This window comes from Talaromyces amestolkiae (genome assembly GCF_001896365.1).
Source record: "Talaromyces amestolkiae strain CIB chromosome Unknown scaffold1.1, whole genome shotgun sequence".
In the NCBI taxonomy this organism is placed as follows: Eukaryota; Fungi; Ascomycota; class Eurotiomycetes; order Eurotiales; family Trichocomaceae; genus Talaromyces; species Talaromyces amestolkiae.
Genome location: NW_024468037.1, coordinates 2,739,864 through 2,765,554, shown reverse-complemented (window position 1 = coordinate 2,765,554; position 25,691 = coordinate 2,739,864). Strand labels below are relative to the sequence as shown.

General features: G+C 47.8%; 8 protein-coding genes across 8 annotated transcripts; 4 read left to right on the top strand and 4 right to left on the bottom strand.

The window, feature by feature from the left end:
- Positions 1-2,447: 2,447 nt before the first annotated feature.
- Positions 2,448-4,020, top strand: BHQ10_000915 (uncharacterized protein; the record flags this gene model as incomplete). Its single annotated transcript, XM_040882034.1, has 6 exons — positions 2,448-2,605; positions 2,657-2,698; positions 2,774-2,872; positions 2,931-3,217; positions 3,272-3,935; positions 4,002-4,020. The coding sequence occupies 6 exons, from the start codon at positions 2,448-2,450 to the stop codon at positions 4,018-4,020; spliced, it is 1,269 nt and encodes a 422-aa protein (XP_040729420.1).
- Positions 4,021-4,878: 858 nt separating this feature from the next.
- On the top strand, positions 4,879-6,241 carry BHQ10_000914 (uncharacterized protein; the record flags this gene model as incomplete). The annotated part of the gene is made up of 5 exons (XM_040882023.1): positions 4,879-4,980; positions 5,048-5,189; positions 5,247-5,319; positions 5,368-5,901; positions 5,953-6,241. The coding sequence occupies 5 exons, from the start codon at positions 4,879-4,881 to the stop codon at positions 6,239-6,241; spliced, it is 1,140 nt and encodes a 379-aa protein (XP_040729419.1).
- A 2,399-nt stretch (positions 6,242-8,640) lies between these two features.
- Positions 8,641-8,986, top strand: BHQ10_000913 (uncharacterized protein; the record flags this gene model as incomplete). Its single annotated transcript, XM_040882012.1, has 3 exons — positions 8,641-8,701; positions 8,759-8,873; positions 8,956-8,986. The coding sequence occupies 3 exons, from the start codon at positions 8,641-8,643 to the stop codon at positions 8,984-8,986; spliced, it is 207 nt and encodes a 68-aa protein (XP_040729418.1).
- A 288-nt stretch (positions 8,987-9,274) lies between these two features.
- On the bottom strand, positions 9,275-11,903 carry BHQ10_000912 (uncharacterized protein; the record flags this gene model as incomplete). The annotated part of the gene is made up of 4 exons (XM_040882001.1): positions 9,275-9,801; positions 9,853-11,453; positions 11,519-11,605; positions 11,656-11,903. The coding sequence occupies 4 exons, from the start codon at positions 11,901-11,903 to the stop codon at positions 9,275-9,277; spliced, it is 2,463 nt and encodes an 820-aa protein (XP_040729417.1).
- Positions 11,904-12,700: 797 nt separating this feature from the next.
- BHQ10_000911 (uncharacterized protein) lies at positions 12,701-13,788 on the bottom strand (the record flags this gene model as incomplete). Its single annotated transcript, XM_040881990.1, has 3 exons — positions 12,701-13,004; positions 13,057-13,640; positions 13,702-13,788. The coding sequence occupies 3 exons, from the start codon at positions 13,786-13,788 to the stop codon at positions 12,701-12,703; spliced, it is 975 nt and encodes a 324-aa protein (XP_040729416.1).
- Positions 13,789-14,391: 603 nt separating this feature from the next.
- BHQ10_000910 (uncharacterized protein) lies at positions 14,392-16,352 on the bottom strand (the record flags this gene model as incomplete). Its single annotated transcript, XM_040881979.1, has 4 exons — positions 14,392-15,647; positions 15,705-15,846; positions 15,909-15,985; positions 16,040-16,352. The coding sequence occupies 4 exons, from the start codon at positions 16,350-16,352 to the stop codon at positions 14,392-14,394; spliced, it is 1,788 nt and encodes a 595-aa protein (XP_040729415.1).
- A 2,605-nt stretch (positions 16,353-18,957) lies between these two features.
- BHQ10_000909 (uncharacterized protein) lies at positions 18,958-20,525 on the top strand (the record flags this gene model as incomplete). The annotated part of the gene is made up of 2 exons (XM_040881967.1): positions 18,958-20,194; positions 20,251-20,525. 2 exons carry the CDS (start codon positions 18,958-18,960, stop codon positions 20,523-20,525), a joined length of 1,512 nt encoding a protein of 503 aa, XP_040729414.1.
- Positions 20,526-21,350: 825 nt separating this feature from the next.
- Positions 21,351-23,856, bottom strand: BHQ10_000908 (uncharacterized protein; the record flags this gene model as incomplete). The annotated part of the gene is made up of 2 exons (XM_040881956.1): positions 21,351-23,565; positions 23,630-23,856. The coding sequence occupies 2 exons, from the start codon at positions 23,854-23,856 to the stop codon at positions 21,351-21,353; spliced, it is 2,442 nt and encodes an 813-aa protein (XP_040729413.1).
- Between the last annotated feature and the right edge of the window lie 1,835 nt (positions 23,857-25,691).

The following is a 25,691-nucleotide window of genomic DNA, read 5'->3' as shown; positions in this document are numbered from 1 at the left end:
GACATCAAGGATAAACGCCAATCGCTATTAGAAGCGCGTCCAAAGAGCATCAGATCGACCAAAAAAGAGCTTTCAGGCAAACATTGACTGGAAGTGGAGTGATGTCACGCCGAAAAATGTTCTAGACGCGTCAAGAGGGTACCGGGGCAATACAAAGAGAGTGGTGGAAGGGGCAGGCGCGACTAAACGTGAAGTTCTAAGCGAACAGAGGCATGCGCATATCGGGCTGGACGAACTCAAAGAAGAAGAAGGGAATGAATACATACCGACAAGGTTGATTTAGCTATAAAGGCCGTGGTGCGAGTGAGCGCGATGGACGACTCGTTCGGTAATCCGAAAATAGCGCTCTGGCTGAGCGACAAGTGTGACAAGTTGGCGGAAGTAGGGAAGTCACGGGACCTGCGCAAGCACGAGAGGAAGGCGGTAGCTGCGAGCGGAATGGACCGAACAGCAGATATCGACGCTTCTTGACTTKCTTTTTGTTTCGATCAGCATTATTTCTGGTAACTTAAATAAACAACAGCAAATAGAATCAATCCATTTATCCATATTCAATTAGGCATTTGAGGTACATCCCATAATGTGTTGTGCTGATAAAAAGGCCAGTGCGTTGGCGGGTCATCGGGCTAATTGAGGTGAAAGGCGACACCAGGATCCATCTGGCCAAGCAATAAGGCGATGAAAGAGGCAGGGGAAGCAGCCTACCTTAGATAAAAAAAGGGTCTAAGGACAGAATGGAGCAACACCAAATATCCTATCCTTTTTGGGGGAGGGGAGAAAGTGGAGGCGCAGGAATGGTAGGGCCGTGGAGAGAAATAGAGGGTTAAAGGGAATGATAATTTCAGAACGAATCTGGTGCGTGGCCGGGGGGGGGGCGATAATTGCGGTACACGCAAGGGAAGGCCAACGCGGGAGAAAAAAATATATAAGCAGGAGCTGCGTGCTCCAGAGAGTATGACAGCAAATGAGATAGCAGGGCAGCGTTATTTCTGTGACAGGAACAGTCGGGGGGAAACAGAGGTCGATGGGAGCGGGTTGGGTTTCACGGGAAAAGCAGGAAAACTCTTGAAAAAAGAACTTGGAATGAGCGCCCCGATCATTGGGGGCCTCGCTGCCTGGCGTGACCGAGGCTGTTATCGCTATCCCGGAAATAGTTAGTGTAATTTCCGATGCGCTAATCTTCTTTGAACCGTCGTCTCTCGACATCCAATTGGCCTTTGAAGTTATAACCAGCCTGCCAGCCAGTGTGTTATTTCGATCAGCTTTACTTTGCTCTCCGACACTGTATTTCTACATGTCACGACGACGAAGTCTATGTTATAACCTCATCGCATTGCTGTCATGCGAGAGGATTCCTAGGAGAGCATCCACCATGACTGCTTGTCAGGCTCACTCGACTTGTCCAGCCTTACCAGACGTGGTCCGGCTGTGTACGATTCCACCGTGGACGGGCTGATTGCTAGTCTATAACGATCTCATCTTTGGAAAAAAAGGGAAATGAGATCAATTCGAAACGAGAAGGACAGGAGAGATGGTGTGAAAACTAACAGAACAAACAATCGAGCTTGGTCGGTGAGGGGCGTGCTTGAGCTATACATGATTTGCAATTTCTCATATTGAGCAACGCCGATAAGACTCATCACGGCTACTAACTAGATGACAAACGGTATGTCAGAGTCAGGTAGGTTCACACATAGTACTTTCATGTATGGTTCCGTATCAGGCGCCGATCACAAATGGGCTACGAAAGTACGGCAATCCTCGGCTCGCTGCCAACATTGAAACTTACACCAAAGGAACGAGTTATGCGGACCCAGGGTTCATAATTACTTTAGCCTTCCTGCGTGACTTTCGTTCTAAGTTTCAACATAGCCTGCATAGAAGATCTTGGTCAGCCCCGGACTTGGGGTGTCCTCTCGATAGTGACTTGTGGAAATGCCCCAAGGCAATGGAAACAGTCAGCGAAGTACGAAACCAGTGAATATATGCCTGCTGGACTGTTCAGGACGTCTCCAGTTTCAGCCGTTCGTAGATCTATTCATATTTGTCGCCCAGACTCGTACTAAGATTGAACTCCAAATGGTGTCTCTTCATATCCCAAGGTTGGACTCAAAACTGAAACAAGAATTACTGTGTGATTTCATGCATGGGTATTTTCACACTAATTTTCCTTTGAAATATTCGTGATTCGGGAAAAAAATGCAAATTTTGAATTCGTTATTATGATTGACCGTGGTCACGTGATCTTCAGAATCATCTAAGTCGTGAAGCTCTGGAGTCGGGAAGCTCCTGCTTAGATTACATCCAAGCTCCGAGCACCATCTTACCAAGCAACACCATTCCATCAGTCATCTACACCACTCTTTTCTTTGTCGATTAATTTAAAAATAAGCACGAACTTCATACAACGACGACCTTTTGAGACTTTCTGACCCCTGTCATCCGTCATGGCTGACGTCGCCGTCGAGAATCCCGCCAACAGCGTGGCAGTCCACAAGCGCCCTACACCAGCAGACTCAGTTCCCATCATAGATTCATTAGAGGGAACCGGCAATGACAGCGGCGATGAATATGCTACCTTGAAGCGTCTTCAAAGGCATTTAGAGTAAGCTATCAAGGATTCTTTTGAGCGGCGAGAGTTGACATTATGAGCTAGGTACATCCATCTCCAAGAGGAGTACATCAAAGATGAGCAGAGGTATGTGGTTCATTTTAGTTGACGGCTATGTATCTATCGTGTCTGGTCTTTTCTCACAAGTATTCTGTCTTATAGGAGTTTAAAAAGGGAATTAGTACGAGCCCAAGAAGAGATCAAGCGGATACAAAGTGTTCCTTTGGTGATCGGTCAATTCATGGAAGCTATCGATCAGAAGTGAGTTACCAGCAGTTCGAGTTGACTCATAAATACTGATACGTGAGATTTGTGATAGTACCGGAATTGTGCAGTCGTCAACCGGTTCCAACTACGTCGTCCGCATCCTTTCCACCCTTGACCGAGAGAAATTGAAGCCATCGTCATCCGTTGCTTTGCACAGGCACTCGAACTCGCTCGTCGATATTCTCCCTCCCGAAGCAGATTCGTCCATCGCGATGCTAGGCGCGCACGAGAAGCCTGATGTCACATATGCCGATGTTGGTGGATTGGATATGCAGAAACAAGAGATCAGAGAGGCCGTGGAATTACCGCTTACACATACAGACCTTTATCAGCAGATCGGTAGGTCCTTCTTTCGACTAACAGTTAGCTACGAGACCTAACAAGTCTTCTTAGGTATTGATCCTCCTCGCGGTGTGTTGCTCTATGGTCCCCCAGGCACCGGAAAGACCATGTTGGTCAAGGCTGTGGCCAACAGCACAACAGCTAGTTTTATCCGTGTCGTCGGTTCTGAGTTCGTTCAGAAATACCTAGGAGAAGGACCCCGTATGGTTCGCGATGTCTTCCGAATGGCTCGCGAGAACTCGCCTGCCATTATTTTCATTGATGAAATCGACGCTATTGCCACCAAGCGTTTTGATGCACAGACAGGTGCCGATCGTGAGGTGCAGCGTATTCTTCTCGAACTTTTGAATCAGATGGACGGTTTCGATCAAGGTAGCAATGTCAAGGTTATCATGGCCACCAACCGAGCAGATACATTAGATCCCGCCCTGCTTCGACCAGGTCGTCTCGACCGCAAGATTGAATTCCCTTCTCTCCGGGACCGCCGAGAGCGTCGTCTGATATTCTCAACCATCGCAGCTAAGATGTCTCTTTCGCCCGAGGTGGATTTGGACTCGTTGATTGTTCGAAACGAACCTCTATCTGGTGCCGTTATTGCCGCTATCATGCAAGAAGCTGGTCTACGTGCTGTCCGAAAGAACCGTTACAACATCATTCAATCCGACCTGGAAGATGCGTACTCCAGCCAAGTCAAGACTAGCCAGGAAGCCGATAAGTATGTCACTCTTTTCTTTCGCGTATGCGTATCCAAGTCAGGCTTACTAACTGGTATGCTCCTTAGGTTCGATTTCTACAAGTGAGGCAGGCACCATGGGACGGCTCCTTTGCATGTTGAGTTGAGTTTCTTGGCCTTCGATAGCAATATTCTCATGGTCCAGGGATTACTTGTAGCGTCAATACATAGATTCATCTTCACATGTGCGCAACGTGCATTCGTACTTCAGTCATTCCGAGGAGACGTGGATATACTTGTGAAGTTAGTGATATTCACGTAGTACGTAGTATCATGTGTCTTCAAATGTTGTTTAAGGTAGTACGTGATGAGGCATTGGCTAGGGAGGCGAGATCAAAGGAGTCATTTGGATGCTCCTGATGATATACTGATAGCTTGCCCAGAGTGCAATGCTTCATGTGCAACAATACACTGCATATTCAGTGTCTGAATTATTGTGCAGATAGCATGCATGACAAGGACCAATTAGTGTAGAGTCGTAGACAGGATCAGGCACCGAAAAGTTGGTGCCTCGGCGGCTTCTGTCCAGTGTCCAGCAAGTCACGAGGGCGCCCTGGTTGCGGGACGAAGACTGGGCGCTGATTGGCGGTGCAGGGGGTCTTGGTACGTATCTCCTGTTTTGGCGGCTGCCTGCCAGCCCGTGACCAACCGGGGCCCGCTTTGCTCCAGCAACCAGCACATCATCGTCATCACCTGCGACCGGCCTTTCCACTGTCCCGAAACCCCAGAGAGGAGCTCCTACACTTATCTACCTATCTCTCACTCCGTACCTTTCCCTTCCCTTATCAACTCCCCATCATCATCCTCCCATCATCATCAACCTCCCTTCTCTTCCATCAGCAATAACAAACAGTCCAGCTTTATCCTTTGTCCATCTGCTTTCATCCACTGTCACTCACTTGATACTCAGCTTTGGTTGGTCATCATGAAGACTACCTCTGTGCTCGCAGCCGCCGCGCTGGTCGGCGCTGCTACCGCCAAGGTCCACAAGCTCAAGCTGGACAAGGTGCCTCTGTCTGAGCAATTTGTACGATATCCCTACTTTCATTTCTTCTATTTCTCTATAGGCTTGAACTTACAATGATCTTGTTAAGGATAAACGCAGCATGAACGACCACATGCGATCTCTGGGTCAGAAGTACATGGGTGCTGTCCCTGAGGGAATGTACCAGGACACCTCCATCCAACCCGAGGGCGGCCACGATGTGCTGGTCGATAACTTTCTGAACGCTCAGTGTATGTAATACTCTCGTATGGTCTTGACGATAAACCGATGCTAATTACCCCGTCTAGACTTCTCAGAAATCACCATCGGTACCCCCCCTCAGAACTTCAAGGTTGTCCTTGATACCGGCAGCTCGAACTTGTGGGTTCCTTCATCCTCTTGCAACTCCATTGCTTGCTACTTGCACAGCAAGTACGACTCGTCCTCTTCCTCCACCTACAAGAAGAACGGCAGCGACTTTGCCATCCAGTACGGCTCAGGTAGTCTCGAGGGCTTCGTTTCTCGCGACACTGTGACAATCGGCGATCTTTCCATCAAGGATCAAGACTTTGCCGAGGCCACAAACGAGCCTGGCTTGGCTTTCGCCTTTGGCCGCTTTGACGGTATCTTGGGTCTTGGTTTCGACACCATTTCTGTCAACAAGATTGTCCCTCCCTTCTATAACTTGCTGAACCAGAAGACTCTCGACGAGCCTGTCTTTGCCTTTTATCTCGGCGACAGCAACAAGGAAGGTGACGACTCCGAAGCCACCTTTGGTGGTATTGACAAGAGCCACTACACTGGAGAATTGGTCAAAATTCCACTTCGTCGTAAGGCCTATTGGGAGGTGGACTTTGACGCCATTGCTTTTGGCGATAATGTTGCTGAGCTTGAGAACACTGGAGTCATCCTTGACACTGGCACTTCGCTCATTGCTCTTCCTTCCACCCTTGCCGAGCTCTTGTAAGTCATCCTAATCATTACAGTTTATAATACATGCTGACATCTTTCTAGGAACAAGGAAATCGGTGCTTCCAAGTCATGGAACGGCCAATACACTGTCGACTGCGCTAAGCGTGACTCTCTCCCCGACCTCACTGTCACCTTGAGCGGATACAACTTCTCCATCACCGCCTTTGACTACGTTCTAGAAGTCCAGGGATCTTGCATCAGCGCCTTTATGGGCATGGACTTCCCTGAGCCTGTTGGCCCTCTCGCTATTCTTGGAGACGCTTTCCTTCGCAAGTGGTACAGCGTCTACGACTTGGGCAACGGTGCCGTCGGTCTCGCCAAGGCCAAGTAAGCTTATCAACGTGTTGCTGAACTGCAGAAGAAAATGTACTGGCAATTGCAGAAGTTGCGTCTACGACTTCCAGAACACTTTCTTGTGTGAGCACAAATGAGCAGATCGCAAGAGATACGATCGTCTCGACATGAGATACCAACCTAGTTTGCTTGAATTTTTATCCTTTCTGGTCGATTGCTGTTTTTCCGATTCGAGGTCTCTGCTATGTAGTATATCGGACTTTGTGATTGATCCTCTAAGAAATGGAGTATGAATATATATAACCATATGAATTCAGTATGTTGATTTAGCAAGATCTTATGTGTAAGTCCGTATTGTTAGCTTCATCGTTGTCCTTCAGACCAGCATAGCAACGCAGGGACCAACCAAACAGAGGCGGACTGCCCCACTCGGCAAACGTAGGCTAAGGCAACGATAAGGCGGTCAGGCAGAAGGCGGTGATGATTTGTTTGTTTTGCGTCTTGAATATGATCAATTTTCTATCTTTTCTGTATATTCTTGTTCGTGCATATGCAGTTTATGATTGGTAATTCTATATTTTATCTTATTCTCTACCGTCATCTTCATTTGATTCGCTTTCACTGGCTGACTGCGATGGACTGACTATCTATTACCATACATACTGCTAAATCCTAAGGTGCGGAGACACCAGACGTGGCTCGCATAACAGACCAAACACTGCCAGATCACATCGTGGAGACTTTTAATTGAAGGTTGGTTGTTCAGGGCTACCGTCGGGTAGGATTTACCGACTTCCATATATTTGTCTACCATATATTGAAGCGCGCTGCTGTCTTTCAGTTTGCGCCCAAATCGAAGCTGAACGGAAGATATACAACGCCGAACAATAGACGCAAATATCTAGGAGTTATAAGCCCAATCTTCCTCACAACGTTACAAAATTTATTTCAAACTGCCTGTGAAGTACCGGCGAGTCAGACGACGAATTTCTTTTACGCTCCGGCGTTATCCTTTCGATATTGATCCAGCATGCCGACGTACAGACGAACAACAGCTCGGAGGCGGTACCAATGGCCAGAACTGCAATTAAACATATGGCTCSTCACCGTCCTCGCTGGATCGGGGACATGCCTGGGAATATTTGCGTGGTTCATGGTCGTTCAATCACAATTACACCTAGGAACACCATGGTACGTTAGTTCAATCCCCAAAGATTGAGCCCTCGTAACTAACAAGGGTTGATAACAGGCTCTTCCCCTTCATGACCGTCTGTGGAGCCCTCGGCGTCGCCTTCTGTCTCATCATCCTCATCCTCGCGGCCCAACGATTCCTTCTCCCCGGCATAATAATCATCGGCAGTTTCCTGCTATTCACGTTATGGTTAACGGGGCTGATAGAGACTGGTCTCCAGCTCTACGGCGCTCAGGCAAATGTCAATTCGAATTGTCAGAACTATGTGTCGAATTTGCCGTATGAGGGGAATACGATAGAAGCTTTGGCTTGGTTGACGCAAAATAATATATGTAAGTTGGACTTCTACTCTCATTGAAGAGTCACTGGGATGCTGATAGTGTATGTTTATAGGTAATTGCTGGAAAGCCGCATTTGCGTTTGAACTTGTGAATACTGTGTTTTATTTCTGGATGATGGTCATGTCGTGGCAGGTGCATCGTGATGCTAATTGATCGATCGGTTGGCTCCTGACGGTCAGGTGTCATAATGTATTACCGTTGGGTTTGGTATGGTGTAAATAGAGGCGAAGTCGGTGTTTTGTATCTATTCGTGCATGGCTGGATGTGTATTACCATGACTGTATGATTTATGTTTGTGTACTTGAGCATCTATCATTGATCTTACTTACAACGCAGTTTGTAGGCTGAACATTCATATTTTAGTTCGTATAAATTCCCAACGTTGCACCCTGAGCAGCCCTGAGCATGATGACTCACTAATAACTACTGAATCCTGCCATTCTCATGTTCTGCATAACTTTCATACCTCATCAAACATATCATCCAGATTTAGGGCTAGGTCAGGACTTCCAATAGAAGTCTACTACCTACGTCATCGCCGAGCTTCCCCGCGACGCAATTTCATCCTTTCCCTTGGCACATCTCATGCGATTTGCTCTAGATACACCACCTGAAAGCTCCTCGGCCAAGATCTAGCGATAATCCAATAGGAAAGGCGTGCACTGTATCTCTGTGTCCACCATCCCAACGTGGCGGCAGACCGCCGAGACGCTGGACTCCCGCAATGACGTCGTCTACTACGTCGAGATCTACATGTGTCTAAGCCTCCAGATCGATTTACCAGAAAAACATATCATGCCACGAATATAAATACCCATTTCCCCCTATCTTGCCTTCTTTTCTAGACACAAACCTCAATATAATCAATACATTTACCTCCCACCAACTCAAATATCTATCACAATGGATCCCAACCAGCAACAACAACAGGGCAACCCCCAGAACGAGGACTACGTCGACAAGGGTACGTCGCCCTTTCTTTTTCTTAGTTTATACAATTGTATATACTAACTGCACACAGGCCTCGACTTCGCCGAAAAGAAATACGGCCAAGGAAAAATCGACCCTGCCAAGATGCGCAGCACAAACGAGAAGATTACCGACGGTGCTCGTAACTTGTTTGAGAAGGTGACTGGGTACGTTCACGCTTGTCAACTGCTTACAATTCTCTTATGGAGGAAATAAATGAATGGTGGCTGACTTGCTTTGCACGTATAGAAAAGACGTTCCTTCCAAGTTCTCCAACTAGATCCATACACTCATGTTTGATGGGATGCACGCGTTATGATTATACCTTCGGGACCCTTGATTAACTTATCTGATGTATGATAGTTTAAGATTCATACCAATGTGTTACTGATATTGAATACCACACTGGCCATAATGTAATAAACTGATAAGACAAGTTCTCATAATAAAATTGCGAGTCAAAAGTAAATCCCACGCTTGCCATCACGCCTTCCATATGCAAGGTAAAAATGTACATGAGTTATCACATGATACCACCAACTAACCTGAAAACAATGAAAAAGAAATATCAACCATTATCTGCGCCAATTGCGTCTTCGGCATTCTCGTCGTATTCACCGTTCTCGAAGGCGGCGAGCATTTCCCTCTCTAGTTCGTCCTCATCGTAGTCTGCGTTCTCTGTGTAGCTGCTTTGGTTGTAGCTTTCGTCCTCTTCTCCGGTCCCGGTAGTGATGACAATGTCTTGTTTCGATGTATCTTCGCCATCATCGCCTCCAGATCTTTTCAGTCGCTGTGTAAGGGGTGCAATAGCTGCGCCTTCGCCTTCAGCTTCTGGTTCTTCGTCCCCTTCACGTTTTCGTTTGCGAGATTCCGGACTTGCTGGAACGGCTAGTTCTTCTTCGCTGTCGTTATCCGCGTCGTCATCTTCCTCTCCATCGTCGACGTAATCCTCATCTTCTTCGTCGTCGCTGTCATCATCATCACTTCCCAGAAACTCCTTGAGCTCGTCGTGCACCGCTGCTTGTTCCGCTGCGGTATATCCGACCGGCGAATGTTCGGTCATTCCGGACGATCTGATGATTTCTTCGTTGACACCTAGAATGAAGTTAGTACTACAAAGCTCCAACAAATTGATGGTTGACTTACCGTCGTCATCTGTAAGCGATACACCCGTATCATCGTCGGAAGAAGAAAGCCAGGAACTCCCGAGCTTAGAGCCAGGCGAACTGCCCAACACAGGCTCGCCGCGATCTTCTGGATGTACCGGAATCAGATACGGTTCCTCATTCATGTGTTTCCAGCTTGTCAAACTATCCAAAAGCCATTGCGTCGTAACAATCTTGATTCGAGGATATCTTGTTGCCTCCCGCACTTTAGCTGTCCGGTTTCTTCCTGCCACCAAATGTGTCGTTTTGGATCCGATTCGAGATGAAATGATAGCTCCAAAGCTTTTAGCCCAGAGCGAAATGTCGGCATTCTGCAGGTCGGTTCCTAGAGGTAAAACCCCCGAAAACACGAGAACAACGCCCCCGAGAACCTTAGCCTTAATCTGTGGCATGACAACCTTGATATCAGGCAGTAATTCTAGGTCAATATCCCGATCACGGATAGTCCTCTCGCCTCGGAGTATAGAAATCCGTCCTTTCTCAAGGTTCCTCTTTCGACGCCGTTCATACTCTTCGAAGAATTGCTTGTGCACATTTTCCAGCCGGTCTTGTAGATAGAACAATTCTTGATCATGATCTTCCAGTAAGTGATGTCTCTGCCGTGTAAGATCCTGAGAATCCTCCATACTTGATGTGGATGTCTCGCTGTCGGCACCTGCTTGTGACTCTGAGGCATCATCTTCCGCATCCAGCTCCTTCTGCTTCTGTAGCAACGGCCGATCCTCCACTTGGTGCATGATTGTTTCTTCTTGTTGCGTAGTTTGCTCTTGAAGCATTGTTGGATTATCTCCTCCGCCCATCGTAACAAGTTGTTCCAACGCCGAGACTTCCATTCCAGCTTCCTTCGCTTGAGTAGTGCCATTAACATGGTGTCCACTACGAGGGGTGACCGCTGGCTTTTCGCCCTTTGTTTTCCCTGGCGCCAACTCCTGCTTCTTTGGCAGAAAGCTCGAATTGATATCACCGATGCCAACGAAAAAATCATATGGCGATACTTTGATTAAGTTAGGATTCCACTTCCAGACATCACCGCGATCGTCGATAATCACAACCATTTTGGTATCAACAGGAAACAGACGCTGTAGATTCTTTGCGGTAAGACTGCCGCTTTCATCCCGGCTAAGAATGCGATCACCAAAGAGTTTTCGATCGGGGTCGATAATATTAGCGATGTGTTGCGCATATGCTCTCGTGCCCATGGTGTAAATATGTAGCTCGTAAAGTTCGGAAACATTCTGCAAGAAACTCTCCAGACCAGGCCGAAGTTTGATGTAGTACCAGCACCCGCGCATACCAGGTCCATCATCAGTAAGCTGAAATGCGCGCACATCCTTGACTGCTTCATGGTTCGGGTTATTCTTGTCTTCCTTCCATTCTCCAACTGTCGGGTCTACCGTCGCGTGGATGATAGTCTGGTCCAAGTCGACAACTAGGGACAGCCGTTTAGAGGCCAATAGTCGGCGCTTTGCATCCTCTTCAACTCGTGTAGCTTCTCTTTGACTGACTGTAAGCGCGGTATTGTCGTGAACCATCTGAATCGGCGCTCGCATTGCGTCCATGACATCGGTGTTGTAATTTGCACTACCAACAGGAAATGTCAGTACCTCTGATGCAGCTGAATTCAGGTATACAAAGTAAAACCATACGCTGTCATGTCTTTTCCGCACTCTGCGCACATCCCTCCAAACTGAACTTCGTGAGCGCATGGCTCGTCTATCTCCACAACGTTTACCCTTTTCAAGTCAGCCACATTATTCGTCGCAACCGATCCACCACCACTTACGGTTCATCGATAATGTCTCCCTTGGATATCTTCCATTCCACCACTGTACCATCAACGCTCGACTCGAACTTGATAGGAAATTCCTTCTGGACCTCGATATCGTTGCCTAATCCATCGCCCTCAATAACAGTCGTCTTGTAGACATACCAGAACAGATGATCACCCCGCTCTACCGAATCGCCCGGGCGCTTAAGCAGCGATTTGACGGTGATGGGGTAATGAAGCGTGGGCGGGAGTCGCAGAAGCATACTCCGTTGGACTCGTCTGTCGGCTCGTTGGAGTCGACTGCTGGCGAATTCGCTTGCTCACACAGTAATTTTTGTTTCAGTGTGAAGAATGTTTGGCGATAACCTTGCGCGAATTACTCTGCCATCGCCCGATGGTGCTGCCCTTCAGCATACGCCCTGCTAGAGGTGAATGATAATCGCCACGGCAATGATGCAACCAGAGAGCGTATCGCGGGAGGAGAGGTAATAGATAGAAAAGATAATATCAGGTATTGTAAGTCTTTGGTGTTTTCAGGAGTGGCGCAAAGCTAGCCTGCGATGACTCTTCGCGTGGTGTGTTGTGATCGAAACAGTCAACAAGTTGATGCGGGGACGCAAGGTAGCTGTCGGAGAAGCAGACAGTTGAGTAAGTCTAGCAGTAAGCTTTGTAGGTAAAAGAAGACCAAGGCAAAAGAGGAATAGGATACCGATACTAGCAGGGATGTGAATGAAAGTTGGATTTGTCGAGAGCAAGCGTTGCGCGGTGGTGAGTCGCAAGATAAATAGAGTAGGCGGTAAAGTCGCCGTTAGTCAAGTCAGACTAGAACATGAAGCTTCAAACAGCTGGCAGCCGCGTCGCTGTATCCGGTTTAGCGCCGACCGACGGCTCATCGGATATCCGACAACTACTCTACGCCTTGCGAGAAATGAGATTGGACACATTTGATTCACGCTACGAGCACTGTATATCGCATACTCTCTCTAACTCCTTAAACGAGACAGCGACCATGAGGCTGACTTCTAGTCTATCCACCGCAGAGAAACAGAACACGCAACAATTAAAGAAGTGTATCGCCCAAAGCACTGCGGACGAGCGAGCAACCTGTGCGAATAGTATCGCCAGCTCCAGTGGCTTCCAGGCTAGGGTTGACCTCCACCAAATCCATAGCAACCAGGTTTCCGGTCTCGTGGACACATTCACAGATGAAGTCACCTTCTCGAAGAGTAAGACCCCCTCGAACCGGGGTGCCGGTGCTAGGAGCCCATTGGGGGTCGAGCGCATCGACGTCAAAGGACAGATGTATAGGTGTATCATTGCCAATGTGTGCAAGAGCCATCTCAACAACGCGGCCGATACCATGTCTAATTCTTGTTAGTACAAATTTGGGCCTTTTGGCCGTGAATTGCAACTTACCTATCAATATCGTGCATGCTGAAAGCCTTGATACCATGCTCACGAAGGATCCTCTTCTCGCCACGATCAACATCCCGCAGTCCAATATAAACCAGCTTATTCACATTTAACAGCTGATCCTTCTCGAGCCAGCCGAAAATGTCCTTCTTCTCTTCCTTGGCCAGTCCCGTGAGGAACGCAACCGGCATACCATGGATGTTACCACTAGGGCTCTCCTCAGGGAGATTGATATCGGCATGAGCATCTACCCAAATGACTGCGATCTCGCGACCCAATCGCTCACGGATCGCCTTGGCGGTACCAGAGATTGTGCCAATAGCGATTGAATGGTCACCACCAAGTGTCAGGACCATCTTTCCTTGTTTCGCATGTTCGTAGACCTGCTGGCTAAGCTTCTGGGTAACTGCGCTCACGGTACGAGGCTTCTTCATGCCTCTGTGATCCGGGTCCTCGGCGGGCATGAGGTCCGCATAGTCATGCACAATGTTGTCGTGGTGAACGTTATAGTTAAGGTCTTCGTGAAGTTGATCGAGAAGGCCAGATTCGATCAAGGCCATAGGCGCCGCTTCAACGCCTGCTTTGCACTGTAGAAATCCCCCAGTTAGTCATCCGTACGGGCCAAAGGTAGGACGGAGGACCCCTCACCTGGCCACCGGAGAAGCCCACAGCTACGACACCGAGGTCGTTGGACTGAGAGAGAAAGCGCTGCTTGATTGTAGAGGGTGCAGTCATTTTGAATTACGGTAGTCTTTCTCCGTTGAGTTGTAGATGAACAAAAGGTTAAATAGTTCGGAAATCGTGTGTTAAAAAGTGAATGCGGGGACAGTTGACGATGATGTCAAAATGTTTCTTTTTATCGAGATTGGGAGATGAGAGCAAGTTCACGAAGTCAATAAAGAGGAAGAATCCCTCTTAAATAGAGGAAAGGCAGACAGAATCCGGGCGCCCCCTTGATTATCCATGTTTCTGGTGGTTTGACAAAAGGTAGTTCTAATTGTTCGCGTGCAGCTGCTTTTAGCGGTCGAAGCTCCCAGGTTGAGGTGGGCTTATCCGCCGCCAACCGCGAGTGATCTCGCCCGTTGGTGACATCCTCCGGCCTCAATTCCCCTAAGTACAGGTTGAACCGGAGGACACGAATCGCTCCGAATTTAGGTCGGAAAAAATTTTCGCTCTGATTGCTTGTGTCGCGTATATTTCCTGTTACGTCGGAATGTAAAGCATTGAAGTTGAAGTGAAATATTACGTTGTTGTAGCAAGGGTATCATCTATCTATACAACATCACATACTATCGCAAACGGCTTCAGATCCGATACACAGCAGACAGACATGATACATCACTGCCCCAAGATCAGTTCTCGTATAATCTCCTCAGCACGCTGCGCCTCAACGCGACCCTTTTCTCCCTGGCGCATCATTTGTCCTACAAACCAGCTTATTTTTCCTAATCGATCTTTCTCCCGTATCTGTGCAACCATTTGTGGATTTTCCTCAATCAGCGAGTTCGCCAAAGCAATATACTCATCCCTAGAAAGAGGTCGTAGCAAGAGGTTCTCTTCCTCCAGTAGTTGATGAACTGCACGTTGGTCTCCGTCAAAGATCATCGCTAGAACTTGTTTTGCGACCGAGCTGGTGATCTTTTTGCGTATCAATTGATCGATGAGTTCCGCCAGTGTCTGGGCCGGGATACTGTCAGCATGCCAGGTCACATCGGCCTTGGTGTGTAGCGCCCCCAGCTCGTGTAGTACCCAGTTGGCTGCTGTTCTACCAAGTAATTTTCTAGTTGCATCGCTCTCTTCACCAGAGTGAAGGGCCTGGAGCGCATCGACGACGTCCTGGTAATATTCCAGTCGTGCACCGTCATCTAGTTCCACCAAGGGCTTTGCATCCTCAAGACTAATCCCGTATGCTGGACCAATAAGCATGGTGAAAAGCTGATCAGGTAGAGCAGGAATTGTATCCTTCAAGGCGGACACTAGCCCGCTGTCAATAACAAGAGGATTCAGGTCTGGATCTGGCATATAGCGATAGTCAACTTCGCCCTCCTTGCTGCGAAGTTTCCGAGTCTCGGTGCTACCAATTGACCAACCTCTCGTCTCAACTTCGACGACACCTCCGGCATCCAGAACTCGAATTTGGCGATCGCGCTCCGCTATAATAGCGTCCTCGACAGCCTTGAAACTGCTGAGATTTTTGATTTCGGTCCGCTGGCCCAGGCCCCGAACTCCATAGTACTCTCCGGCACCCGGCGGTGCGTCCCGCCGTCGAACAGAAACATTGACATCTGCACGCAAGCCACCCAATTCCATACCCGTAGTTACTGCACTCGTTGCTTGTAGAATAGCCTGTATCTTCTTGACACAGGCCGCGGCGGTTGCAGGAGAATGAATTTGGGGCATAGTAATGATTTCGATTAGAGGGTGCGAGACGCGGTTGAAATCTAGGAAATGCGCGGACGGCGGATGTTCATGAGATTTGGCAGTGTCTTGTTCTAGTTGTATTTGTTTGATGTCGACGCGGACAAATTTCCCATCCTCGGGTGCGATGCCGTCGTAATCGTACAGCTCGATGTATCCATTTCGAGCGAATGGTTCTAAAGCAAATGAATTAGCTGCATTTCCTGCCATATTCCTGGATTGCGCCTGCGTACCGTAGTATTGAGTAATCTGATAACCCGCGGGCTGATCCTGGTAGAAATAATGTTTTCGATCGAAGCGACTGGTGTGTTGAATATCACAGTTGAGGGCTATCGCAGCGCGAATTGCAGGGAGTAGAGTAGCGGCTTGAAATTCCTAGCAGGAAAAGAAGTGTCAGTACGGTCTCTATCAATTGAGCAGTAAAATCAATGACATACTGGCTGTGAGCCTGGAAATGCTAAGTCGAATAGAGCTACATTGGTGTTTGGCTCTGCGACGGTAGATGTCGGTGCTCCTGCAATCTCTTGTTAGTCCACTCATCCATACAATCGCCGCGCGTTGTACGGACTTGAGAAAAGCTTCGCTTCGGAGTTTAATTGCGCATGGATCTCGATTCCCACTGTCAACTCCCATTTATCATTAGCTGCCACTTGCTTTTTCCCTCGACCATCTCGACTCTGGGACTTTGCTCTTCTCGCTTCTTCCTTCAACTGCTTGCGTAGAGGGACGAAATCGTTCGGACGATGGTCATTTGTGCCGGTGTTTACTGTGCGGCAGAGTAGAGGCTGGKGCAGCCGGTTTGGAGGCTGTTCCGATAGTAGCAATGGACGACAGCGAAGGCGAGCCGAGGCCAGGTACCGGGAGTACCATAGACGTGGCATCTGTGAAGTGTCGGATGTGTTCCCTGGATGGAGGTAAGAGCAATGGAGCTGTTAATTCTTATTATGATCAAGCATAAATTACCGGAACATGTATTTTACGGTTTCATACGAATGTAAGCTATAATGACTGTCTTCCATTGATTAACAGCTATATATAGACTGTAACGACCATTACGAGCTGGTATTCACGGCCACTAATTAAAAGCTGGTTGACGCAGTCCATCGTCAATTTGTTCTAAAATCTCGAGTATTTATTTCCGTGATGATGACTGATTTGCTCCAAGCTCAAGCCCGGACCAGAGCTCGTCGGTGATATGCTCCAGTCGGCTCAATAGAATCTTCCTAGCCCAGGTATGAAATTTGGTATAGGTTGCATTGAGATACCCTGAATATGTGTCTAATGATATGCACAATCCAGGTCTCGGCATCTGTATAAGTATTTGAGCGTGCTTCGTAGAACGACGGCTTCGGTAGACATTGTGTCGGAAGGACAAATAAGATCAAAGTGACACCTCAAAAGCTCGTCTGCTGGGAGTACTTCAACAAGTTGCGTGTCAAGCAAGATGATGTCTGGAAGTGCCTGTCAAGCAGGTGGCGTATGCACGAAGCCCTAAGTTTCCTGAAGCGGAAAGCCCCCTCTGCACCGAGGTCTTGAGGTGCGACATGAAAACGGATGCAGGATTGTCAAGGGAAAGTGCCAGCACCACGACTCACAAACCATGAGCAAGTATGTCGGTAGTCAGGTCATCATCAAAATGGCGAGGGCGCATTCGCTTTGGCCTCCTTGGAAGGGTACTCAAGTTCGATATCGTTTCTGTTTCGCCAGATTTTGTTGCGCAGATTGATTCTGTTTCCTCTTTCCTACATATTTCTCCAAATGCTCAAAGTGTAGTTCAACGTTGTCATCACCAAAGAGTTCGCGATCCGTCGATGCTCTGGTTATGATCACCTTTGGCAATCCCTGTGGAACGTCGTCATCTATCTGATCGGATTTTGATCGAAAACACATCCCAACCGGTTTTTACGTCCGAAAAGCGCGATATGTATAAATATTTTGGGGGATCAGAACTAAATTGTGAATACATGTGAATACAGGGCCCCAGGTGCTTGTTATATACGCATCAACAACGTCAACGCTCAGGCACCTGAATTAACTTGAACACCGCGCATGAGGCTGAGTTCCTTTGCCACACGAGATACAGATCACTGGTACATAGAGACCAAAAAGAATACGAGGGATCATTGGGGTAGTGACATCAGATGGAACCCTTGGAAGGGTCTTTGTAATAGGTAAATTAGGCGCTCTTAAGGCCAACTTAATTAACCCTGAAAAACCCCGACAGTATGGATCATTTGATTGATCATTTCGTTATCGATAACGAGAGTGACCGAGTCATATGGTTCTCATCAATTCATGAGCTAAAATCTAGTAGGGAGACTAGTCAGTGTTAGCGTTGCTTCTGTTGCTGATCTTTCATAGTATTGCAAGACCATTATTGTTACCATCCCATCCTCGGATTCAGTATGTCGAGATGAATGTCAATTGATGCCTTTCTGTTCACCAGAAGAACTTATTACGTACTCCATCTGCCAATTTGGACTCGTTATCTACGTAACGCGACGCAAGGAGGCCCCAGATTACCGGTAAGCGAGTGATCGATTGCCAACGAAGCATCGTCCCACCAATACTGCAGCAGGTCGGAAAAAGAGAGGCGTTCGTATGATCTGGCAGCTGACTGGCTGAAAAGGGCCTACAACATGACACAGGCACACCAACTCTCCTAGGCTGCTTGTTTTTAGTTGAAATTCCAACTAAGCCTTTCGGGATTTCGACTACGACCCGCCTTGAACACTCACATTTCCGGAAGAAAGCGAGACGCCTTTTCTTTTCCGTCTTTTCTTCTGCCCTTTCATTATTTTATCTTGTTTTGTTGTCTGATCTCAACCCAACTGGGCAACTGGGATATGAAAATACAACGAATCAGATCATAATCATAATAGTAATAATACGATATGCGGGCGTTCAGACAATGAAGATGATGACGATGGGGGCCAGACCTGAATCGTTTCAGAATTGGACTCCCCAGACTCAGGTTGCGACTTCTCCGTAGCGCCCATTCTATCTACAACACCAAGGCCGTCAGATCAGGAACCGGTCACGCTTTTGAGTTTGATCATTCGGTCTTTTCTTTGTTGCAAAATTAATCGTTACGGCTGGCCCGCTTGCATTCTTACTTTCCCTCCGGCCCTCAAGGAGGGATCGGATCTAGGGGTGCGACTTTGAACCCTGATAGGCCTCACGAACTGCAGCAGCAAGGAGGTGTCGTACTACATTGTCATATCTACTACATGGTCAAAATAGTGCTACTAGAGTAGCATTGTGGACTTTACCCCCCTATCACCCTGGGAATTCTTCAAACTCGCGTTTAGTCTAGCCTGAACCGTTTTCGATTTATATTGACTCGTCGCGCCAATTCAACTTTCTTGACTCGGAAGCACATCGAAAACGAATCTTGTGCTTGTATGTCATAGTATTGAGGCCCTAAGTTGGCATCAAATTGTTAACTCTAGCGAAACGTTGCGATAATTTGAATACACCACTACAATGCCTGCGAGCATTTCCGGTCGACGAAAGGGCAGCAGGGCTACCCGCAGCAATAAGCCTCCTTTAGCAGCTAGCAAGGCACCGGCATCTCCTGTTTCCTTGCCAGCTGTTAAAGAATTGAGCCATCCTGTGCACCCCGAGCCACAGAAAGAGCTAGGGATGCAGAAAAAGGCACAGGTTGGAGCCGAGCTTATCAGAACGCAAAATGATGCGCCTTCTAACAAACCGAATGTTTTTCAATTCCTTCAGGAAGGCGACTCCTCATCAACAACCTCCGAAGATACCGACTCGGATTCTGATGGCGACCAGGAAGAGGAAGGGTTACAGGCCCTTGCTCAGTCGCAACTACCGCGAGATACCAGGGATGCAAATTCCTCATATCTTATATCACCCGAATCCTCCTTTCGAGCGAGCAGTCCAGAGCAAACATTTTCCGTTACTTCCAGAGACTCAGTCATAACTGACCCTACAACATCTCCCGACGGCTCCCCTGCCACAGCCTATCTCCGTTTGGCTAATAGACAGAATCTTCAAAAGATTGCGCAAGCGAGAAGTCGACGTGATATTGTACATCAGAGACAAAGCCCGCCGCCCACAGACGATGAAGACGACGATGAACATTCGGATTATTCTGTTCCGGAGGACTATTATTTGAACGAGCGCATGCACTACCACCACCAGAAGCAGCAAGAGCAACAACATCAACATCGCTCCCATACAAGCCGGCCACACATCCACAGACAAAGGAAAAGTCGAGATCGAAGCCAAAAATCCAGACGTGACCCATCAATATCCTCGGAAAGAAGCGCAGGTCAACTAGTCAAGACTGATACTAGCGACAAAAACAATAAAATCGTCAAAACATCCACCGCTGAGCCCAGATTATCTTCGGGGTATGCCCTCTTAGCCTCCAAACTGGATTCATCAACAGTCCTCTCGACCACGGATTCGAAGAATGGAGACCGTCGACTCGTCCCCGTATACCGACGATTCGAGAATGTCAACCACCGCATTCTTCTACACTTACAAGACGAAATTTCGCAGTTAGAGGAAGAACTCCAGATGATGGATGAGTATGAAGCGAAACATCGCGTCGCTATGGCTGAAAAAGAAGGACCGGAACAGCTAGAACCGAGCTCAAGACGGATGGATGTAGAAGCGGCTGGGAGATACTCGGCGTTTCATGCGCGACGTTTKGAGCTTGTTGATAGACTTGCGTATAAGGTCAATCAGTACAGTACGTACTTCTTCGTTCTATCTTGTCGCGAAAACATTAACTAATCTTGAATTCAGATGATGTTCTTACGAATTACGCCAAGCTAACCCAAATCCTCCCCAAAGCCTCACCAAAGGAAATCCAAATGTACCGCTCCTGGATGATTGAACACACCCCCATCGCCAAAAACGAAACCCGATTTCTAGATCATGACCTAGATCTGGTTTCCCTCAAAGCCGCAATCGACGCCATTCCAGCAGCAGCTGTGCGTGGCGACAGTAGTACTGGCATCCTCTTTTTCATAATCGGCGTGTTATCGACCGCTTTGCTACTACCGCTTTTGGCTTATTGACCGAATAAGCCCTAACTTCCTGATTTTCTCTCTCGATTTGCGCTTGAAGAACCCGCCTTTAGATCTGCTCATTCCCCCGGTGGGATTTTCGGTTTCGGATGTTTTATTTTATTTCATTTATTGAATGTTCTACTTGATACCTGCATACCTGTGAAAAATTGGGCTATGATTTTGTTTCCAAAATTTGATACCTATATACATGTACACATTACCCACATTACCAAACTTGTGACAGAATACGTCTAATGACATAATGATCAATACGATTAATGAGCATTACACAGCTACCCCCTGCCATCCTAGTTGATGAGACAAAATAGCATTGAAGATTACCTAAGTAGCTGATCTGCCCCTAGTGCCGTCTTTTCTATATTCGAACCAATTAAAAAGTTAAACTTAGAACAAGGGTCAAAGGGGGAAACAGAAAGAGAATTTAAAACCTGGAATAATACATGAAAAGCTGTTCAAATGTGGGCTTGAGGACCACCCAAGTCATTGAGTCATTCATCAAGGACATATCTTTTGACACGGCTTGAAGGTCAGAAGTAGTTTGAGACTCTTCGAAAGAGCAGGTAGAAAAATAATAATAAGTCAGACAAGACAGAAGCCACTGTTCAAGAAACACCTCATACGAAATCATGATACCAAAATGACACAGGGACTTTAATACACGTACACACCCCATGCGCCGATCCGCTGCCAACATCATCTTGTGAAGCGAAATGAAAGAAGGAGTAGAAAGAGAAAAAACATGTCAAGACAGTAAAGAAATCTTTTGTTTGGACCAACCAGAACAGAAAAACAGTAAGATAGAGGAAAAGCTCATCACGTGGCTGGTGTAGGAGTTGCGCTCTGCTTCGTAGCTGGGCTTTCGCTTCGTGCTTGTGAGGAGGCTTGCGTAATGCTCTGTGGCGGATTGGGGGTACCCGATACTTGACGAGAAGCTTCAAACTGAGCCTTGTGTCTTGCCAAAGCCATAGCTTGTTCCGCAGCCGCGGTCCGATAATGAGCGGCTGCAACATTAGGAGACATGGCATATTGTCCCGGTGTCTGTGTTGCCGATGGTGCGTAATTCGCGTACACAGCAGGTGAAGGCCCCGTTTGCTGAGGATAATAACGCTGAGCGTTGCCTGGTGCCGGGTTCAGGTACGCTGTACGTGCGGCGGTCTGTGGCGTGGCATAACCTTGAGGCTTTTGTGGAGAAGCACTTCTTCCTGCAGTGAACGCAGGATTTTGTTGATAACCAGGTCCCGGCGAAGGCGCCGATTGTGCGCTATAAGGAGCGTAGCCATTTGGTGTAGCCCTTGGCTGAGGCTGGTATTGGCCGGGAGAATAGGTGGGAACATTGCTTGGTCGTTGGGATGGTGAGGCCTGCGGACGAAGACCGACATAATTTTGTTGTGGGGTACTAGCTGCCGGAGTATAAGGCGTAGATGACGATTGACGGCCCTGATAGTACTGTGGGCCAGCAGCTGGTTGCTGAGGCCTGGCATTTGTTGTAGAGTACATGCGTTGATTGTACCCAGGAGTGGCTTGATAAGACCCYGTTCGCGATGGTGTTGCAGCAGGCGCAGTTGCAGCAATTCGTCTCTGTAACAGTGAATAGTCATCCTCTTCCATGGTTCCGTTATAGGTCGGCATCTCCACCAGAATCTTCTGACTAATATTGAGCTCAGCCAATTGGTCTCCGTTCAATTTCGCAACAGCATAAGGAGGTAAATTTGATATGATAGCTGCAAGTCCCGCCTTCAAAGTTTCGTATGTAGCAAGTTCTGCGGCAGATGGAGAAATCGGGGTTCCAGTGTTGTCATCAGTTTTTGATTCACCTTGTGATGGTGATTCTAAGTTGCGATTTCGACGGAAAGAGTTCAAAGTCTGCAGGAGCTCAGATATGTCTTGAAGTACCGCATCAACATCTTTATCATCCATAGCTGCCTCGCTCGTTTCTTCCGACTTGGCCTCGAGGGAACCGTTTTCAATGAATGACTTGACGTCTTGTTCTAACGTAGTTTCGTCGATTCCAGTAAGTGGCTGATCCTCATCTAGTCGAGCCGCTTTGTGAAGTGCCAACATCGCATTGAAACGCCTAGAGCCTCTCTTCGCCCACCACATGCTGCTCTTGGCATCTGACTGCATAACGGAATGTGAACTATCAAATGAAGGAGCAAATGAAGAATAAGCGCCGTAGATGACAGCTGTATCTTCGTTGATATATCGAGCATTCTGACTGCTGGCTTCCCCTTCATCATCTTTCTCTCGTCGATCCCAATACGAGGGAGATTCACTATCACCACCGTAATGCAGCCAGTAGCCAGATGGAAGTTTGGCAAATGAATGGTGGTGTTTTTGACCTAGAATATTATCATAGTCTGTGATGGCGTCAAATGCATCAATCCATGTGCTCGAGGGATCTCTCGCCCATGGTCGACCACGACGCGGAGGCTCTAGCTGAGCAAGCGTTGAGCGCGGCGCAAATACTTCACCGAATGTCTTGACCGGTTTCTCGTCCATTTCTAGATTGTATGGAATGGCTCGGGKAGTTGTGATACCATTCGGCAATCTGTCTTCAGGAAAAGTCGCGGACCTTTCAGACTCGGTGTCATTGAGCTTCTGTAAGCTAGAGAATAGTTGTTTGGCATTGGAAGAACTTCCCCCATAGAGGGTCAAGACTTTCCTGTCGCGGCGTGTGATATCCCGGGGCGATTCATTTGAAATAGGTTCAACTTTGATTTGGGCAGAACCCTGAGACAAAGCTTGATGGACGAGGCCATTCAAACGATGCTTGAGAGCAGCGACTTTTGTCTGCACCGACAAAACATCTTCATTATCAACCGCAGTCTGTCTTTCGAAAATAGCTGCGCATGCTTGGTCTACGTCACTCAAAAAACCTTGATAGGATAGGTATTGCCCTCCGGCGACGCGGGATTCGATGCTATCCAGATTGTAACTTTCAGCCGAGAGCTTTGGGCGTTTGGAGCGAGGTTTCGATGGCGACGATGGTGCGAAGGACGAACTGAAAACGGATAGATGCTCATCATCCCTGGAGGAATAGTTGGATTAGCAAGCCTGAAGTATGCGGATGATTTTACGATTGACGGTCTTACTGAGCAGCAATCTGTATAATGTAGCGCAAGTTCGTATTTAGCTCCGCCTTGTCCTCCTCACTGGTTTTCACTGTAGATTTCTTCTCTTGTGTCGGGGTTGCTGCGGGGGTCGAGGCACGCCTTCGTTTTCCAGGCGTCGAGGGTGCTGCAGACTCATCTGATGGAGGATGGAGGACCCCGTTTGTTAGGGGCATGGTGGCCGCTTCCCCTGCTATTTCACTGGCCATGGCGTTGTCCGGGAACTTTTCCTAGACGCGCGAACAAGAACACGTCCCCACGAGGAAGCGTTCCAAATCAATGGCGCGCCTCAAGCCACGACCATGAAATTGGAGAGAACGAACGACTAATTACAAGTTGATGTTTTCGAGGCGACTTTTAGACCCGACAAGCACGGCGAAGGTGCTCAACTCTTGGGACGAGGGCTGGTGATCGCGTCCGGGGATCGCAAAAACGCTTCTGCACCGTAGCGTCAACCGGCTCAAACACCACGGGAAGCACAGGAGAGGGTGTAATCGTGCCGCACCACGCACGAATTGCTGTTGGACAAAGCAGAAAAAGTAGAGAATGAAAACTTGATAAAGCAAGCTCAAATTCGAAGCGAGAACAGGACTCAGGCAAGGACAGGCCATCAATGAAGGAGGTGCAATTCTCTTACGATCTACGGTTGGCCCAATGCGGGTTAGCGCTCAAATCCTGTGACGCCGGGAACGCCGGCCACTCACAAGCTTACTATCACGTGAGCCGCTGCCAGAAATAATCTCGCATCGTTGATTGGCTCCGCGGCCGTCCTTCTTTCCTCCTGCTGTCTCGATTCGCAAATACCTTTATTCTTCTATTCTCGACTTTTATATTTACGCTTTGGAACCATCAACTCAGCTTTCATCAGTGCCTTGACTCTGCATAGGAGAAAGAAATTTCGAATGCGTCACTCCTTGGTCTGATCAAGGCTCAAGGACATTCTCATGGATGTCATCTATCTTGAGTAATGCCTCTTACAGCTCGGGGCTACGGGCATTGTCGAGTTTACAGTTGAGCAGAAGCACTTCCTGTCAGGTTTGTACAAGCCGGGCATTCAATTTTGTCGGAAGGAAAATTACGCTGATATATTGTTATCTTTTATAGAGTTCATTACCGTTACCACAAACTCCTTGTCTCCGATGCGCTCGCAGCCGCATTCGACATCATGCAAATCTATCTCAAGCGTCTAGGGATGTCTCGAATGACCAGTGTGATATACCACGCATTCATCGTGGCCCGTTGGCATACTGGAAGAATCTTCGTTGGAGATCACTGAATTCTTGGGTCTCCGACCATGCAGAAGCCCCGAACAAATCGATAGTGACTTCTATTTCAGCTAACGGCACTGAAAATGGCACTACAAGAGGGTCTATCCACGATCATGCAGAAGCTCTGGAAAATACGATACCCAATGGCGTAACAGATAATAGCTTACACGATGTGAGACCTGGGAGGGTTGCGACCTCCTCTCGCCCCGGCGAAGAAATAGACCTCTGGGATGATGGAAGTCCTTGGGAGGAACTGAATCTTGAAGTAAAAAAATCTCATGCAGTGAAGGCTAATCCTGGTGAAGACGCTATTCTCGACGATGAATTCCGTAGCACTTTTACCGAATCTCTGCCTCACGTCGAACACGCGCGCTATGTGAATACTAATGTTTTGTCGAAAATTTTGCAAAAATACCTATTGTTCTTGAATTCGCAAGCTTCTTCAGGTTTCAACTCGGATGAACAAGAGTTGACAAGGCTTTCTGAAATTTTCAGTMGCGAAAACCAGCGTTTATTACGCATCAGAGACTATAGTCCAGAAGATGTAGCTGCTTGGGCGTGGATCCTCAGCGTCCAGGATCCATTCCGAGCCGCAATGAGGCTACTTGTCTGGGATAGCCAGAAATCGTCTAAACCACGAACACCAATTTTTGTTGTGAAAATACTTCTTCATCGTCCCCATATCGATGTGCGTGTTTATCGGTTACTTCTCTCTTATTCTTTATCTCATCTCCTTCGGCGACCCTTCAAGTTAAAGGACTCAGTAACGAAAAGAA